The following is an 18,252-nucleotide window of genomic DNA, read 5'->3' as shown; positions in this document are numbered from 1 at the left end:
CCAATGTCTGCATATCGATTCAGATTTCTTTACAGCCCTTATTTTTCTCCAATTGTCTCTTCTTAAGTAAAAACCCTTCAGATGGTTTCGTACTAGGTCAAGAGACAGTGGTGAAGTGAAGTGGGTTAAAATTTACCCTCTGTTAGTGCTGACTTAGGACAAGAACAGGCAACTTGTATCAGAAAGTGCAAGTTCGCAGTCACATCAGATGGTAGGATGGCAACAGGCTCTGAATCCCTGGGAGAAACAAAAATACTATGATAAATCTAATAAAAAAGAAAAGGTAGGTGAGTAACAGCTCATAACCAACACATAACCTTTGCATTTTATAAGCTAACGGTCCACATCCTGTAAAACCTTTGTGCTGGGACTATTTATAACCAGAATTCTCTCCCTCAAAATATTGTCGTCCAGGAGGGAAGATCCTCAGCCAGAGGACTCTAATTTCCAGCAGAGATAGCATTCCATATACTCTTCTGTCTTTGCTTTTAAGTGATGCCCAATCAAACATCAGTCACTGAATTTCTTCTCCTCGGAGTGACAGACATCCAAGAACTGCAGCCTTTGCTCTTCGTGCTTTTCCTCGCAATTTACTTGGTCATCGTGGCTGGGAATGGAGCCATCCTGATGGTTGTCATCTCTGAGCCAAGACTCCATTCTCCTATGTATTTCTTCCTGGGAAACCTGTCCTGTCTAGATATCTGCTACGCCACAGTGACACTGCCAAAGATGCTGGGGAACTTCCTCTACTCACACAAAGAAATTTCTTTCTGGGGATGCATAAGCCAGCTTCACTTCTTCCACTTCCTGGGCAGCACAGAGGCCCTGTTATTGGCCGTGATGGCTTTTGACCGCTTCGAGGCTATCTGCAAACCACTTCGTTACACTCTTATCATGAATCCTTGGGTCTGTACTCAAATGGCTGTCACTGTCTGGATCATTGGTTTTTTCCATGCCCTGATGCACTCCATAATGACCTCTCGCTTACACTTCTGTGGTTCCAACCACATCCATCACTTCTTCTGTGATATTAAGCCTTTGCTCAAGCTGGCCTGTGGGAACATTGAGCTTAACCAGTGGCTGCTCAACACTGTCACGGGGACCATTGCCATGGGCCCATTCTTTCTGACACTTCTCTCTTATTTCTACATTATCATCCATCTTTTCTTCAAGACCCATTCTTGCAGCATGCTTCATAAAGCACTGTCCACTTGTGCCTCCCACTTCATGGTAGTTGTTCTTCTCTATGCTCCTGTTATTTTCACTTATATTCGTCCTGCCTCAAGTAGCTCCATGGACCAGGACTGGATCATTGCCATTATGTACAGTGTGGTCACTCCTGTACTAAACCCACTGATCTATACCTTGAGGAACAAAGAGGTAAAGGGGGCCTTGAAGAGGGTGTTCAGAAATGGGCTTTAACTTTAAGAGATCTAGAGAACCCTTCTGAGCATAAATAAACAGGTAATAAAATGTTGTGATGTGAAATTGCATTGCTTCTCAAATCATTTACCATATATATAACAGACAAAACTGGATTTAGAAAAAATGAATAGGAAAATCCAGTCTAGTTGTGTTAACAATGCATTCCTAGGTAATGTAGGGAAACTTGAACAACTGATACACTATCCATGGAATCTTAATATTGAAGTTTTGTGAGAGATATCAGTTGATAAAGTTGATTTTTTATTTATTCCTTTGTATTCTTGAATGAAATCAAATATAGAAATTTGCCTGTGTCACCCACACCTTGTGTAGTTAGATAGTACTCAGTCCTGTTTAACTTTCCTGTAAGTTAACATTATAATGTGAGCAATAAAATTATTAGCTGTTATATTTTTTTTCTTTTTTTTTTTTTTTTTATTTTCCCACTGTACAGCAAGGGGGTCAGGTTATCCTTACATGTATACATTACAATTACATTTTTTCCCCCATAGCCGTTATATTTTAAAGATTTGAATTTAAAGCCATGGTTACTCAAATGGAAACGTAAATGTTAAAAGTATGACTTAAAAGATAGTCTTTAAGTAATTCATTTCTTTTTCTCCAAGCGGGAAGGTAAGTAAATAAAACAAATAATGTTGTGAGTACTAATTAACAGAGATAAAGAAACCAATAGTTTATCTAGAAAGTTTTGTGAATGCTGATTCCAAAGCTGTTTTATAAGTCAACTGGATAAACTGTCAAAGATTATTGTAGAATACTATTAAAAGTTGAGGCAACTTGAAAAAAAAATCTCAAGAATACATTTCTACTTCAATGGCATATTATTTTCCCTTAATTTTTGGCCGTGGAAAAGTATGTTTCAAAAATCTATTTATTTATTTAGTTTTTCTATTTCTATACTTATTTTCACAGATTATAATATGATGCAATATGATGTAACACCAGTGAAATATGAAGTGTACTCTTCTGGCCCTAGTAAAGTGAAATCTCATTAACTCCTAATTAACACCCTTGTTAATTACCTAGCACTCTTAAAGTTCAAGCCTTGAGAGTAAAAACCACATCCTTGAATAAAGCCTGCTCTAGGACCTGCCTGAACACAGACTAAAGCCAAAGCCCTAACTATAACAACTAGGAAGAGAGAATTTGGAAGTTGACTCGTGTCACACAAGAGAGTGACAGACACCTTGGGCTTTCCACAAACCCATACTACCAAGGCATAAAACCAACCCTACTCAAGTTCAAGATGATATTCCATGAGTTGAAACGTCTGCTAGGAGTTCCTACTGGGGCTCCATGAGTTAAGAACCCAACACTGTATCCATGAGGATGCAGGTTCAATCCCTGGCCTTGTTCAGTTGGTTAAGGATCCTGCATTGGCTCAAGCTGCAGCGTAGGTCACAGATGTGGCTCAGATCCCATGTTGCTGTGACTGTGGCATAGGCCTGCAGCTGTGGCTCTGATTCAACCCCTAGCCCAGGAACCTCCATTTGCTGTGGATGTAGCCATAAAAAGATTCCCCCCCCCCAAAAAAAGGAGAGAAAGAAAAAGGAAATGTTTGCTAGAACAAAAAATCAATCTTATTCTAAAGAAGATAATAATAGGATCCAGAGTTTCTACAATGATCTGTAGTCATTCAAAAAATTATTAGTCATACAAATACATGAGAAAATCTGATCAATATTCAAAAGAAAAGGAAGTCAATAAAAACTGGACTTGATGTGGCCCAGATGTAGAAATCTGCAAAGATTTTACAATAGCCACAAATATACTCAAAATATTAAAAGAAAATGTGTTCTAAGAATTAAGTCATTTAGGCATTAATCATCAACTTTCCTCAATGAAGCTAAAAACATCAGGTGAAAGGCTGATTGAGAACTGCATACTACAGACTTATGCCATGTGAATCCTCTAGCCATTAATATAAATAGCATCACTAAAAATGGGACAACCAAATATTGTGTGCCTCACGATAAACTGCAGTAGAAGTAACATAGCAACTTTGGGATATTCTGCTAAAATGCTAACGATGGTCCAATTAGGCTTCTATCTTTTTTTTTTTTTTTTTTTTTTTGCTTTTTAGGACCACACCCACAACATATGGAAGTTCCCAGGCCAGGGGTCGAATCAGAACTACAACTGCCAGCCTACACCACAGCCACAGCAACATGGGATCCAAGCCATGTCTGCAATCTGCACCACATCTCACAGCAATACCAGATCCCCGACCCACTGAGCGAGGCCAGGGATTGAAACCACATCTTCATGAATACTAGTCGGATTTGTTTTCACTGTGCCACAAAAGGAACTCCCTAAGCTTCTATCTTAATATCAGTTTTATAGTGTAAGTGCCTGATAATTAGCTTGTTTGATTATAATGTAAGTGCCTGATATTAAGCTTGTGATTGCCTAGGCATCTATTTCAAACACATTTATCTCAAATAAACATATGGTCAACTACAAAACTAGATAAAAAGCCAGGTCTCCCCACCCATGAAGTTCCCCTTTTTAGAAAGTCTTTAGTAACCTAAATTGACTGACTACTTGAGTGACCCTGCTTTTTCCTTCTCATGCTTTAATTCCGGCTCTTATGTTTTATATTCACCAATAAAGAATGAACCCATTAAACTCCAGGCACCCCACTCATAGCCCCAATAAAGGCAGGGCCCCAAGTCCATGCTCTCTCTCTCTCTGCCAAAGACATCTCTGTGTGGTCCCAGGTCATGTATTCTCTAAGACCTTTGAGTAATAAATCTTATTTTTTCAAAGTTCCCTGATGATTATTGCTAAGGTGCATCTTGCAGTCATAATAAGATCCACAAGGTCAGCCCGGCCACAACAATGGCTCTGGCCAGGGAAATATCTGTGGAGGCCCACCACAAGCTGCACAGGCCCAGGTAAGCGCCCCAGGCATTCTTAGTTGGTGGTGTTACTACACCGTCAATAGGCTGAGACTGACACCAAACAATTATACATAAAATACAAGATATACAGCAACACGGATGGACCTTAGAGATTATCATACTAGGTGAAGTAAGTCAGACAGTAAAAGACAAACATCATATAATATCAGTTATATGTGGAAACTTTTAAAAAGTTACAAATGAACTTATCTGCCAAACAGAAACAGACTCAGAGACTTTGCGAACAAACCTATGGTTACCAAAGGGGACAGTTACAGGGGAGGGATGGACTGGGGATTTGGGACTATATGGAATGATTGGCCAACAGGCAACTTCCATATAGCACAGAGAACTCCACCCAAAATTCTGTGATAAGCTATATGGAAAAAGAATCTGAAAAAGAATGGATATGTGTGTGTGTATATATATATATAACTGAATCACTTTGTTGTTTGGCAGAAGTGACCACAACACTGTAAATCACCTATACTTCAAAAAACTTTAAAAGTGAAAAAAACGTGAAAGAAAAAAGGAAAATACAAGATATAAGAATATAAGTCAAAATCATAAATAAGCAGTATGTCTAATTTAGAATATGGAACATTCTACAGGGCAGATAACCAGATTTTTCTGCCGAGGTCCAGCCCCAGCAGCCAGGGAGTGCCGAAGGAGAGGATGGGCTACAAACGGCGCGGAAAGAATTGGAGCCAACTCCTCAGCTGCATGCTGCAGATGACCCAATTTATTAAATGAAAAGCATCAGTTTTTATACCATTTCACAATCAGGTTTCGTGTAAGATTTAACATTAACATTTGATTTAAAGCCCTTTTGTTCCCTCCACCCGAGATACAAAAAATAAGGTTAGTTAAAACATGCTCCTTTCAACTTCAGATTTTCCTACAAGATTACAAACTTAAAGTTTCACACTGTATTTTTCTTAAAAGGTCAACAACAGTAGCTATTCTATTCTATGTTAAGAACAAAGCTTTAATAAGTAATAAACTATGATACCTAACATTCTTTAACTAAAGGTGTATGTGGTTAACAAAACGCATGAAAGCTTTGGGCTCATGGCATTCCTAAAACCACGATTTATTTGGCGCCAGCAAGCTAAGCATTTAACCTATTGTACTGATTTACGTAAGTTCCAAACCACCAATTTCAATAGAAAGGAGTATTATACCCAAAAATTAACAAATGCCCCTACAAGGGATGAAAGTTACAAGTGACACTGTTAAAAAATATATCTATTATAGAAAATAGCAATTTATAGGCCAAACAACATTTTCCCAGCCCCAAACTTCTTTTTAAGTAAAGGGACTGAAATCATAAGTTTCCCCTGAATACTCTCACAAAATAGGTGCCATAAATTGTTACTCCAAAACAAAGGCTTTTTCCATTACATTGTTTAAACAACTTCATTCTGTTTTGGTTCAAGTGTTTTACGTACCCAGGGCAAATCTTTAGCAGTAAGAAAGCTGTGAATAGAGATAGAAAAGGAAAGATAAACACAGAAAATAGATTAACATATTTTTAGGGGATATCATTTTTATTTTCCTGGAACCGATGTCTTTCAAGGGATTGCTCTGCAATCCTTCTTCTTTCTTCAGCTTGTCTGTAGCTCTGCTAACCAGACAAGCCCCACGCATCCGCAATCCTTCTTCTTTCTTCAGCTTGTCTGTAGCTCTGCTAACCAGACAAGCCTCATGCAGGTGCCGACTGTGGCTTTGCTTTCTTTACTGGAGCAGCCCTATGGCTCCCGACATCTCCCCCTTTTTTATTTTTTAGAATGAAGGTATGAAGTTCAGTAGAAACCTTAGTAATAGACTGTTTTAAAAGTCTGAAGATGACTGGAAGAAGAAGAAGAACAATTAATAAGACTGCTAAAGAGACGCCTATATTATAAAAAAATGTTAACCAGGAAGAATGGTTAACTAATCCTTTAAATCCTGAATACAATTGAGAGGATAAATCTTGAGCACTAAAAGCCTTTTCTCCCTCACTCATAGCAAAAATTTCTTGATGTAATTTAGTAATATCCAGAGAGAGATCAGATTGATTCCAAACTCCTTCAAGGTGATTTTTGATTTTATTCCAGGTATGAATAGAGTGATTGACTTGTAATGGAGTAACACATATCCATTTAAAATCTGAATGGCACCGCAAGGCTAATTTTATTTTAAGTGTTAATAATTCCTGTCCTATGGCCAAAACTGCTTCTTCCAAAGCATCCACTTTATCATTTAATTTTCTATCAATAATTTCCTGGGTGTTTAAAGCTAAAGTAACATTCTTTGACAATTGGTCTGCAAAGGTAGCTGTATGTACTTCCTTTGTAAGAGCTATAGCCGACACTGTCAAAGAAGCTATAACAGAAATTAATGCAGTAATCCCCAATATAAGTGCAGCAACAAACCTTTTAGGTCTAAATAATTGATTATTTAAAAGCTGTAATATTCTTGTACCTTGATTATCGTACCAGTCACCTGTAATATTTACTGGAATCATAACATAAGGAGGCTGTCTTACAATCAACATAATCTTAATATTACCATTATCTTTTGTTAAGCAATTAGTTAACGTGCAATTATAACATTTTACTTTATACAAATCATTTTCCACGGTAATTACAACATCAGCATAATAATATGCAAGCAAAAAGGCATAAGGACTCTGTATACATGACTTAACTATATAGGTTGTACTTCTCCATGGCCTATGTAATATAACTGGACATAGGGCTGCTATAGCTTTCCATAGATGGGGCTGAGAATAAACTTTCTTCTTATCATTAGCCTTATAAGTTAACACAGGAGCTACCCATCCATTATCTGTTAATTTATTTGCCAGTAGAGGAGGTGGGAGGCGATCATCAGTCCACTTTAGGGATTGATTATATTTATTAAGCCATCCCCTAAAATCTTTATTTGGATTTGGAGAATTCCACTTATATATCTTCAAATTATGATAAGGGTCCACATTTGGATCGGTAGTATTGTACATACAATAATTCCAAGGTGGGAACCCTGTCCCATAATTTACTCTATCCCACAAGTTATCCAGATCTGGATAATAATAAGTATCATTTTGACGTGGAATAGAACAACCCAATTGACCTTTAGGATAAGAAAATTTATGATAAAAACTTACTGCTCCATTAAATGGGTAATTAATTACTTTATCTAATGTATGGGTACTCCCAGGCCCAAGATAAATAATTGTCCATGAATAGAAATCTTGTTTATAATAGGCTGAACGAGGCTTAGGTTTTCTATCCACTGGACTAAAGGTTATAGCTCCATCAATTTGAGTAGGCAAACATCCAGCAATATCATTTGAAGCCCCTTTTGAGGAAGTAAATGGTAAAATAAAACATATTGGGAAAGCATGAATGCTACCTGAAAAATTATAACCTTCAGTAACAGCTTCTGTAATTTCAAAAGGAGCAGAGGGTAATCCTGGACCCCCCAACAAATCAAACTGATTAGTATGTATTTTAATCATTTCATTATCCCAAGCCACAGGCTGAAAGCTTGGAGGGTTAGGGAAAAATGCCCAATAAGACTTATTATTTTCAGCCCTTACCTGAGCGGAATTAATAGACAGAATAGATAAAAAGGCAACAAATAAAAAACACTTAAGCTTGGATTCTGGTCCTGAGACAGAACGAGGCTTTGGGCATCAGCAGTCAGCTTCTTGATATCTCCCCAAGTCGGACCCCTGGATTGTTGCGTCGATCAGGCTCTACGAGGGGTCTAGATCTTGATGGACTGACAGCTGGCGACAGTGGGATGATTATCGGTGGTGGTCCTGTGTGAGGGTTGGTTCTCGGGGCTCGACCTCATCATCTCAGAGATAGTTGAGGATCCCTTGGAGGAGAGGAAGACCTCCTAGGGGACCAGGATGTTTTTCCTCTCTTTCTCCTTGGAGAGTTGTCTATATGAAACCTTTTCAGCCGTAGGTGGATTTCTCCCACTCCACTTTCCTGGCGCCCAATGAAAGCCTTTTTGATATCTAGGGCAAATAGTTTTTGGTCCTGGCATAACTGGAGCAACAGGTGCTGCAGGAGCAGGATGGCCAGGAAGCACAGGAGCATAAGGTTGTTGATTACCCTGAGGGCACAATTTACTAAACAAGAGAAACAAGCACCTTTATTTTCAAGTATCTGTTCCTTTTGCCCTTTTGGACCCTGTCCGACTCCTTGTAAAAATTGAGAATAAGTTTCACCCTTGAGTGTGGCTGCCATAGTAACGCCCTGCACATATGCAGGTCCAATGTCAGCGCACTGTCTGATAAAATCACTGATATTTCCAGTTTTTCTTATCAGGTGTCTTTGACCTTCTGAGGTAGAATGATAAGGAGGGTGATTTAAAGGAGGAGGTAGAATAGATGGGGGTTTCCCAGAGGGCAGACCCGTTATACCTGTTAAAGAGGGTGTATACCCTGTAGCTCCAAAATTGGATGCATTAAATGGTCCATCTCCCCTTTCCTCTCTTTCTTTCTCATATCTTTCCTCCTCATCCTCTAATTTCTGTTGATCCTCAGGATCCAGCCAATCATCTTCATCATCATTTCTTATTGTTGTTACCAATGGTGGGGCCAATGATCCGCTATTAGGTTTAGGAGAAAGGGGTGTCCTTTCATCAGGATCCCTTTTATGTGAAGAAAATAAAGTCTGACTTAACTTAGATACCTCAGATTGGGGATCTAAAACATCCCGAATAATATTCCAAAGAGCAAAAGCATCAACAGTCACCTTCTCTGGAACGAGAAGACACTAATAGGTTTTAAGTTCTTCACCTACCTTTGTCCATGTTTTAAGATTCACGGTCCCCTCTTCTGGGAACCAAGGGCAGGTTTCCTGTATAAAATGTAAAAATCTTGCAAGTTGTTGGTTAGTTACTTTTACACCTCTTTTACTAACCATATGAAGCAAGATTTCAATAAATAATTTTCGCTCTTTGGATTCTGTGTGCCCCATTATCAGGCCTTTATTCTGGATTACTCACCCTTCCGACTCCACTTCTCTCTGTGGAGGGGCTCTAGAAACCCTGGTGTGAGAGCCGAATTGTCCCCGAAATCATATATACATTACCTCTTCTCCGGTCCCTGTTCGGGCGCCACTTGCCGAGGTCCAGCCCCAGCAGCCAGGGAGTGCCGAAGGAGAGGATGGGCTACAAACGGCGCGGAAAGAATTGGAGCCAACTCCTCAGCTGCATGCTGCAGATGACCCAATTTATTAAATGAAAAGCATCAGTTTTTATACCATTTCACAATCAGGTTTCGTGTAAGATTTAACATTAACATTTGATTTAAAGCCCTTTTGTTCCCTCCACCCGAGATACAAAAAATAAGGTTAGTTAAAACATGCTCCTTTCAACTTCAGATTTTCCTACAAGATTACAAACTTAAAGTTTCACACTGTATTTTTCTTAAAAGGTCAACAACAGTAGCTATTCTATTCTATGTTAAGAACAAAGCTTTAATAAGTAATAAACTATGATACCTAACATTCTTTAACTAAAGGTGTATGTGGTTAACAAAACGCATGAAAGCTTTGGGCTCATGGCATTCCTAAAACCACGATTTATTTGGCGCCAGCAAGCTAAGCATTTAACCTATTGTACTGATTTACGTAAGTTCCAAACCACCAATTTCAATAGAAAGGAGTATTATACCCAAAAATTAACAAATGCCCCTACAAGGGATGAAAGTTACAAGTGACACTGTTAAAAAATATATCTATTATAGAAAATAGCAATTTATAGGCCAAACAACATTTTCCCAGCCCCAAACTTCTTTTTAAGTAAAGGGACTGAAATCATAAGTTTCCCCTGAATACTCTCACAAAATAGGTGCCATAAATTGTTACTCCAAAACAAAGGCTTTTTCCATTACATTGTTTAAACAACTTCATTCTGTTTTGGTTCAAGTGTTTTACGTACCCAGGGCAAATCTTTAGCAGTAAGAAAGCTGTGAATAGAGATAGAAAAGGAAAGATAAACACAGAAAATAGATTAACATATTTTTAGGGGATATCATTTTTATTTTCCTGGAACCGATGTCTTTCAAGGGATTGCTCTGCAATCCTTCTTCTTTCTTCAGCTTGTCTGTAGCTCTGCTAACCAGACAAGCCCCACGCATCCGCAATCCTTCTTCTTTCTTCAGCTTGTCTGTAGCTCTGCTAACCAGACAAGCCTCATGCAGGTGCCGACTGTGGCTTTGCTTTCTTTACTGGAGCAGCCCTATGGCTCCCGACATTTTTCCAATAAGCCAAAGCCATGAAAAAAAAAAGGGAGAAGAACCTGTTGAAATAAGGGACTATTAATAGATGCAAACTATTGCCTTTGGAATGGATCAGCAATGAGATCCTGCTGTACAGCACTGGGAACTATATCTAGTAACTTATGAAGGAGCTCGATAATGTGAGAAAAAAGAATGTGTGTGTGTGTGTGTGTGTGTGTGTGTGTGTGTGAGTGACTGGGTCACCTTGCTGTGCAGTAGAAAATTGACAGAACACTGTCAACTAGCTATAATGGAAAAAAAAATCATTAGAACAAAAAAAAAGAATTTACTTAAAGATAGAGAAAATTTGAACATGCCTGTGTATTAGATGACATTAAGGAAATATGTATTAAGTATTATAATGTCAGGGTCAGCATGTTTCTTTCTTTAAATGCCTTTGTCAGAAAGCATACTGAATACAGTCAAACACCACCAAGGCGAGGGGCACTGACCTTCTGAGCAGCTGAATATCCACCTATAACAGAACTGGTCCTCCATATACCCAGTTCCTCTGTACAGATGAGGTTCCCCATTCATGGATTCAACCAACTGCTAATCCTGTACCGCTGTAGTATTTACTACTGAAAAACATCTGGGGAGTTCCGTTCAGTGGTTAACAATCCATGAGGACGCAGGTTTGATGCCTGGCCTTGTTAAGGATTCAGCATTGCCATGAGCTAGGTCGAAGATGTGGCTCGGACCCCACATGGCTATGGCTGTGGCTGTGGCATAGGCCAGCAGCTGTAGCTTCAATTCAACCCCTTGCCTGGGAATTTTCATATGTCGCACGTGCAACACTAAAAAAAGCAAAAAAAGAAAAGAAGGAAAGGAAAGGAAAAGAAAAGAAAAAACATCCGTGTATAAGTGGACCTGCACAGTTCATATCCATGTTGTTCAAAGATCGACTGTATTTGCATGTGGTGTACACACATACTCGGCTTACACAACATGTACTTACATAACATCTGAAATTTGCTCTAACATTTTCCAGAAAAAAAAAAAAAGAGCTCTAGGCAGTTGAAATAGGATTGGCAAAGGTTGCTATTAAAGCTAGATGATGGCTCCCTGGGGAATCACTATAATGTTCCATCTACTTTGGTGTATGTTTGAAATTTTCTACAATAAACAGTTATAAATAAGAAATTAAAGTGTATCCAGCTTTAAATTTTTTATTATTGCTTAGCCTTTATTTCATAATCATAAACTTAACTTTACAGTCCAGCTAAACTTGGAGAAGGATAAGGAAAATATGGAACCCAAAGAACTGCAGTGAACGTACAAAGATTATAGGCTGTTTCAAGCAGATGAAAGTGAAGGGGTGCTCTCCTGGGCTACAGAAGGAATGGGCTGACAGTTAAGATAAAACACACAAGTCAAATTTATTAGATCTGTCCACAGTCAGTAATGGTGATCTTCTTGCTACTCTTGCCATTCCTGGCCCCAAAACACTCCATAGCTTCCAAAATATTTGTGACCTCTTTCTCTTTGCCAAAGATCACATGCTTGCCATCCAACCACTCAGTCTTAGCCATGCAGGTGAAGAACTGAGAACCGTTTGTATTGGGGCCAGCACTTGCCATGGACGAGATGCTGGGACTCATGCTCCAGGATGACATTCTCATCATCAAATTTCTCCTGAGGAAGTTCCCATCATGGCTCCGTGGTAACGAACCCAACTAGTATCCATGAGGATGTGGGTTCCATCCCTGGCCTCCCTCAGTGGGTTAAGGATCCGGCATTGCTGTGAGCTATGGTGTAGGTCACAGATGTGGCTGGGATCCCACGTTACTCTGGCTGTGGAGTAAGCCAGCAGCTGTAGCTGTGATTTGACGTCTAGCCTGGGAACTTCCGTATGCTGCAGGTATGGCCCTAAAAAAACCAAAAAAAATTTCTCCCCAAAGATGGGCTTGCCACCAGTGCCATTATGATGTGTGAAGTCACCAAACCACCCTGGCACATAAATCCTGGAATTATCCTGTGGAACCTTTATAAAGCAGGAAACTTTAAAACCAAATCCTTTCTCCCCAGTGCTCAGAGCACAAAAGCTTTCTGCTGTTTTTGGAACTTCATCTGCAAAGAGCTCCAAGGAGACACGGCCCAAGGGCTCATTGCCAAGGGTGATGTCAAAGAACACGGTGGGGCCAACCAAGGCTGGCTGGCACAGGAGGCTCCTGGACGGCGGCGTGCAAGGCCCAGCTTTAAATTTTTTTAAAATATGCATATCCTTAGACCTGGCAATTCAACTCCTAAGAATTTATTGTACGAAAATCTGGATGTGATCTGTATTTGAATGGTGAAAGAACTGAATACAACTAAAAATTTCCTCAGTAGAAGATTATTTTTAAAAATCATGTTTAGCTAGACTAAAAAGCTCAGAATAAATAAGTAGGTATTTGTCAAAATAAAAAGATGTTCAAGACCCAGCAGTCAATTAAAAACCAGATTACAAACTTCCATGATTCAACTTATTATACATATATATTATATATTTAATATATATAAGTTGTCAGTAATTCTAAGGTTTTTTTGTTTTGTTTTGTTTTGTTTGTCTTTTTAGGGCTGCACCCATGGCATATGGAGGTTTCCAGGCTCGGGGTCAAATCAGAGGTGTAGCCACTGGCCTATGCCACAGCCACAGCAATGCCAGATCCAAGCTGCGTCTGCAACCTACACCACAGCTCACAGCAACGCCAGTTCCTTAACCCACTGAGCAAGGCCAGGGGTACAAACTGCATCCTCATGGATACTAATTGGATTCATTTCCACTAAGCCATGACAGGAACTCCCTAAGTTTATTTCATGTTGCCATTTATGTATACCTATTTTATATTAAATAATCAGTCTATTTTATAAAGAAATAATAAAAGTTAAAAGCAAATTTCAAAGTTAGCACTTGAAAATTATTTCTCTACCATACTCATTTTCAGTATGAGTGGGACAACTATAAAACTTTTCACAGAGAGAAATGTCAGAATAGAACAAAGCTAGTCCTCCCCAACCAATCCTGGAAGGCGTGCCAATAGAGACATCCAAAGTCCAAATAAAATCTTTACCACCATCCTTCAATTGTTTCAGTTTGCTTAAGCCTCCGGAGTGCCTGATGAACTTCCCTATTCCTCAGAGTGTAAATCACAGGATTGAAGAGCGGGGTGACCACAGTGTAGAGCAGGGCAAAGACCTTGGAGAGGAGCTGGGAGTGGACAGCGGAGGGTGCAATGTACAAGACCATGAGAGTGCCATAGAACGTGGACACTACAGCTAGGTGGGAGGAGCACGTGGAGAAGGCCTTCCACCTTCTGGCCCCAGAGGGAACTCTCAGCACGGCCACCACAATCCAGGCATAAGATGTCAGAATCAGTCCAAAGGGAACAGTGAGGCAGACCACAGAGAGAATGAATGTTGTCATACGGGCTATGCTGGGATCTGAGCAGGCCAGGCTCATCAAAGACATGAAGTCACAGTAAAAGTGGTCAATGTGGTTGGGGCCACAGAACCTCAGCTGGGCCATCAGGGCCACAACCAATCCATCTACCATGAAGCCAGAGAGCCAGGCTATGAGCACCAACCCCAGGCACCATCTGGGCCCCATCAGGAGCAGGTAGCGGAGAGGGTAGCAGATTGCCAGGTAGCGATCATATGCCATGACAGCCAGCAGGAAGCATTCAGCTGTGGCTAGAGAACCAAAAATAAAGAACTGGAGCAAGCAAGCAGCCACAGAGATGGCGGCCTCCTGCAAGAAGCCCTCCAGCATTTTTGGCACCACTGTGGATGTATAGAGGATCTCTAGGAAGGACAGATTAGCCAGGAAGAAATACATGGGTGTGTGGAGCTTCTGAGACCTAACCACTGCCACAATGATTAGCATGTTCCCTATGATGATGGAGGTGTAGACAAGAGTGAACACAGTAAAGAAGAGGAGATGTAAGTCGGCTATGTCATAGAAACCAAGAAGGACAAATTCAGTAATAGTTCGGTTTCCTATGGAGACAGTTTCCATGTGCATCAGCCACGTTTCTGCTTGGAAGTGATTAAGGGAGAAATTTTAGTGCATCTTTGTATCTTCTACACCAAGCCTGAGATAAGTAGAGCTAAAATGGAAGAGATGAAAATGAGTCTCCAAAACAAGAATCATTAACACAAGTCCCTATCTGTCCCCCCTTTTAGCGGCTTACTCCTTTTTCAACTCCTATCCTTCCCTACATTCCTTCACTGTGCATATTCTTCAAGACTCAAGAGATTTTTATCCAAACTTATAATTTCAGTCTTCAGAGACCTTTAAGCCAATTCAGTCTAATATTATTATGATACAGTAAACTCACCTTTCCAATTTGTATAACCAGCCATATGTCTGGTTATACAAATTCATATGTCCCATCATCAGCTCAAAATCAGCACGATCAACAACAACCTCTTTTACCTTCCCTGACAACAACCAGCTCCAATGTGAGTGGTTTGAAAATTCTGCCTGATACTCAAGCTTGCTGTATTATAGTCCTCCTTATGGTAACACTGTCTCTCATTCCTCATACCCCAATCAGTGAAATCTTATCAACTTGTTTGATTATAATGTAAGGGCCTGATATTAAGCTTTTGATTGCCTGGGCATCTATTTCAAACACATTTATCTCAAATAAACATATGGTCAACTACAAAACTAGACAAAAAGCTGTTGGGAGGGGGAGGGAGTGGGAGGGATCAGGAGCTTGGTCTTATCAGACACAACCTAGAATACATTTACAAGGAGATCCTGCTGAATAGCATTGAGAACTATGTCTAGAGACTCATGTTGCAACAGAAGAAAGGGTGGGGGAAAAAATGTAATTGTAATGTATACATGTAAGGATAACCTGACCCCCTTGCTGTACAGTGGGAAAATTAAAAAAAAAAAAAAAAAGCTGTTGCTTGGAAAATTCTTATGTTCCCTCTTCACTCTTCCACCATTCATCTCACAACCTCTTTATGACTATCTCAGCACAACTGCCTTCAGTGCAAACTTCCCGTCTCTAGACCACCCTCTCCCTCATCAATAGCATCTTCTTCAAATACCAGTTTCGTCAAATCATTCAAAATTGTATAGTACAAATGTGATAAGTAATAATGTTGAGTGAGGAAAGTGTGGTGCTGTGAGGGCAGAAAGATCAAACCCAGACTGGAAGGTGGAGGAAAGGGGGAAGGTGTGTGAAATAAGGTCAGAGAAGGCTCCCTGGGGAAGAAATTGTAGGCGGTTCTGAGGGACAGAGAAGAGTTGACCAGGGAGTTCCCGTTGTGGCGCAGCGGAAACGAATCCGACTAGGAACCATGAGGTTGCAGGTTTGATCCCTGGCCTTGCTCAGTGGGTTAAGGATCCAGCATTGCCATGAGCTGTGGTGTAGGTCACAGACAGGGCTCGGATCCCATGTTGCTGTGGCTGTGGTATAGACCAGCAGCTACAGCTCCGATTCGACCCCTAGGCTGGGAACCTCCATATGCCGCAGAAGCGGCACTAGAAAAAAGGCAAAAAGACAAAAAAATTAAAAAAAGAAAGAAAGAAAGAAAGAGTTGACCAGGCAAGGGACAGGAAAGTGGGCATTGCATTCCAGGCAGGAGAGACACAACTGTAAGTAAAGATGTGTACTGAGTTGTCGAAGAGCTAAAAATGGGTCTGAGTACCTGCAAGGAAGATCTCACATGCTATACAAAGCAATGTGTATCTGTGTGTTATATTAAAAACAATGAGCAGTGTTCTCTGATGACCTAGCGGTTAAGGATCTGGCCTTGTCATTGCAGTCATGCAGGTTCAATCCCTGGTCCCGGAACTTCTGCACGCTCCAGGCATGCCCCCACCAAAAAAAAAACAAAAACTGAAAACAAAAGCAATGAGAACACAACAAATGATTGGAAACAGAGGAGAAAGTTAAAGGAAAAATGCAGATGTGTGTGTGTGTGTCTGTTTTGTGTGTGTGTGTGTGTGTGTGTGTGTGTGTGGTATCACAGAATCTGCTACCAGAGTTTGTGAAAGTGTGTTACAGTTGCCATCTCCACTATAAGACTGTTTTGGGGACTATTTTAAAAGTTCATGCATATGAAAACTATTGTCAAGTCATAACATCATCTTGGCTTTTCAGACCACCACCACATCCCCTCTTCTATTTTTTTTTTTTTCTTTTTGGCTGTGCCTGCATGTGGAAGAAGTTCCCAGGCCAGAGATTGAACCTGTACCACAGCAATGACCCAAGCCATAGCAGTGACAATGCCAGATCCTTAACGCTCTGTGCCACCAGAGAACTCCTCCCCACTCTATTTTTCAAGGATTGGGGAAGTGGGGAGAAAGAGGAAGGTAAAAAGAAGGCAGTAGGATGTGAGGAGAATAGATGAATGGGAAGGACGTAGCAACAGCCACGATCAGGGGTTAAGTGGCCATCACTCCCTTACAAAGGACAATCATGAAAAAGGAAGACTCCAAGGAACGCAGGATGAGTCTGAAATCAAAATGAAAATCACTGTACTGACTGTACGGACTGGTAGGGAAATGAAAATAGTGCAAAATATCTATTTTCTGAAAAGCAACCAATTACAGGCACAACTTTATAAAAGGTAAAAGTCATAGTATGAGCCCTCAATGTTATCACCATTTCTGCAAAAGAAATTCAAAGAACATTCCAAGAAAAAATATTTGAAGAAGTATATACCAAATTATCCACTTTTATTTACCTTTGAAAAACGAGAGAAAAATTACTCTCATATACTTTGCAGTGTCTGCTAAACAGGTTCTTTTTACAAACAGAAACAGTAAATAAACTGTAATTTAGTTTGACATTTTAATCACCTCTCTTCAATGCTCTTGGGCATTTACTCTATAATAAAGATACACTAATGAAATTTTTAAAGAGAACAGCATGAGTTTAAGTGTATCCCACAAGTTTTGTTATCCTGCAACGAAGTAAGAAGATAAATTCCCACCATGTAAAAAACAAAAACGAAAACAATGGTTATGAGGGTGTCCTACTCCATAACATACTCCAACTAAAACTATTCTCATGAATATCTACTGTTCATCTCCAGGAGAGAGGAAAGAAATGAAATAAGCTGGGATGCAGCAAGAAGGATTCAAAATCCACTTCTTAAAGGCTCAATGGAAGATGTTACAACACTAGGATTCCAGAGGAAGACTGTGAGATTTTTTTTTGTCCTTTTTTAAGTGAGATTTCTTTGAATTCCTTTGAAAAAAAGAGCATTTTTTACTGTCTGGGCTAGATGAAATGTAGTTAAACTGATGAGAGGAGAAAACGCCCTAAAGACCAATTCTTTAGCTTTTTTAATAAGATCTGTGAACTAAGCTGTGAACAATTATACAAAAATAGGAAACTCACCTGAAATAGCACTTCTAAAGAGAAAAAAAAAAACTGTGAAGAGCAGGCTATGTACTAAGATTTGCTGAAGACTTCAGAATATTGAAGTTTCCCACCTTCAACTCCCCCATCCTTGACCTCATCGTGGGATAATGTAGGACACTGAATAGAAATGTCACATTTGGTTCCCTCATCTCCCCAGTCTCTATCTCCTTTTCTAGCTCCTAGATTCTTCTGGCTTCTCACTGTAGGTCCTTCCCTTTATCACAAAGAAGGGATGACAATTGCC

The 18,252-nt window shown here is 39.9% G+C and overlaps 2 protein-coding genes and 1 pseudogene across 2 annotated transcripts; 1 reads left to right on the top strand and 2 right to left on the bottom strand.

Moving 5' to 3' along the window:
• Positions 1-474: 474 nt before the first annotated feature.
• On the top strand, positions 475-1,422 carry LOC110255232 (olfactory receptor 12D1-like). Its single transcript, XM_001929462.5, has one exon. It carries the CDS (start codon positions 496-498, stop codon positions 1,420-1,422), a length of 927 nt encoding a protein of 308 aa, XP_001929497.5. The 5' UTR covers positions 475-495.
• Positions 1,423-12,017: 10,595 nt separating this feature from the next.
• On the bottom strand, positions 12,018-12,856 carry LOC110258121 (peptidyl-prolyl cis-trans isomerase A pseudogene; annotated as a pseudogene).
• Positions 12,857-13,684: 828 nt separating this feature from the next.
• Positions 13,685-14,635, bottom strand: LOC100517349 (olfactory receptor 11A1). Its single transcript, XM_013977580.3, has one exon. It carries the CDS (start codon positions 14,630-14,632, stop codon positions 13,685-13,687), a length of 948 nt encoding a protein of 315 aa, XP_013833034.3. The 5' UTR covers positions 14,633-14,635.
• Positions 14,636-18,252: the final 3,617 nt, after the last annotated feature.

Source organism: Sus scrofa, chromosome 7 (genome assembly GCF_054392235.1).
Source record: "Sus scrofa isolate SSC_HxYL_T2T_F1_AM1 chromosome 7, Sscrofa_HxYL_maternal_Yorkshire_Landrace_v2.0, whole genome shotgun sequence".
NCBI lineage: Eukaryota > Metazoa > Chordata > Mammalia > Artiodactyla > Suidae > Sus > Sus scrofa.
This window is presented reverse-complemented; position numbering and strand designations above follow the sequence as displayed.

Coding starts and splice junctions, on each gene's coding strand:
- LOC110255232 (XM_001929462.5), top strand. CDS start 496: ATGCCCAATCAAACATCAGTCACTGAATTTCTTCTCCTCGGAGTGACA.
- LOC100517349 (XM_013977580.3), bottom strand. CDS start 14,632: ATGGAAACTGTCTCCATAGGAAACCGAACTATTACTGAATTTGTCCTT.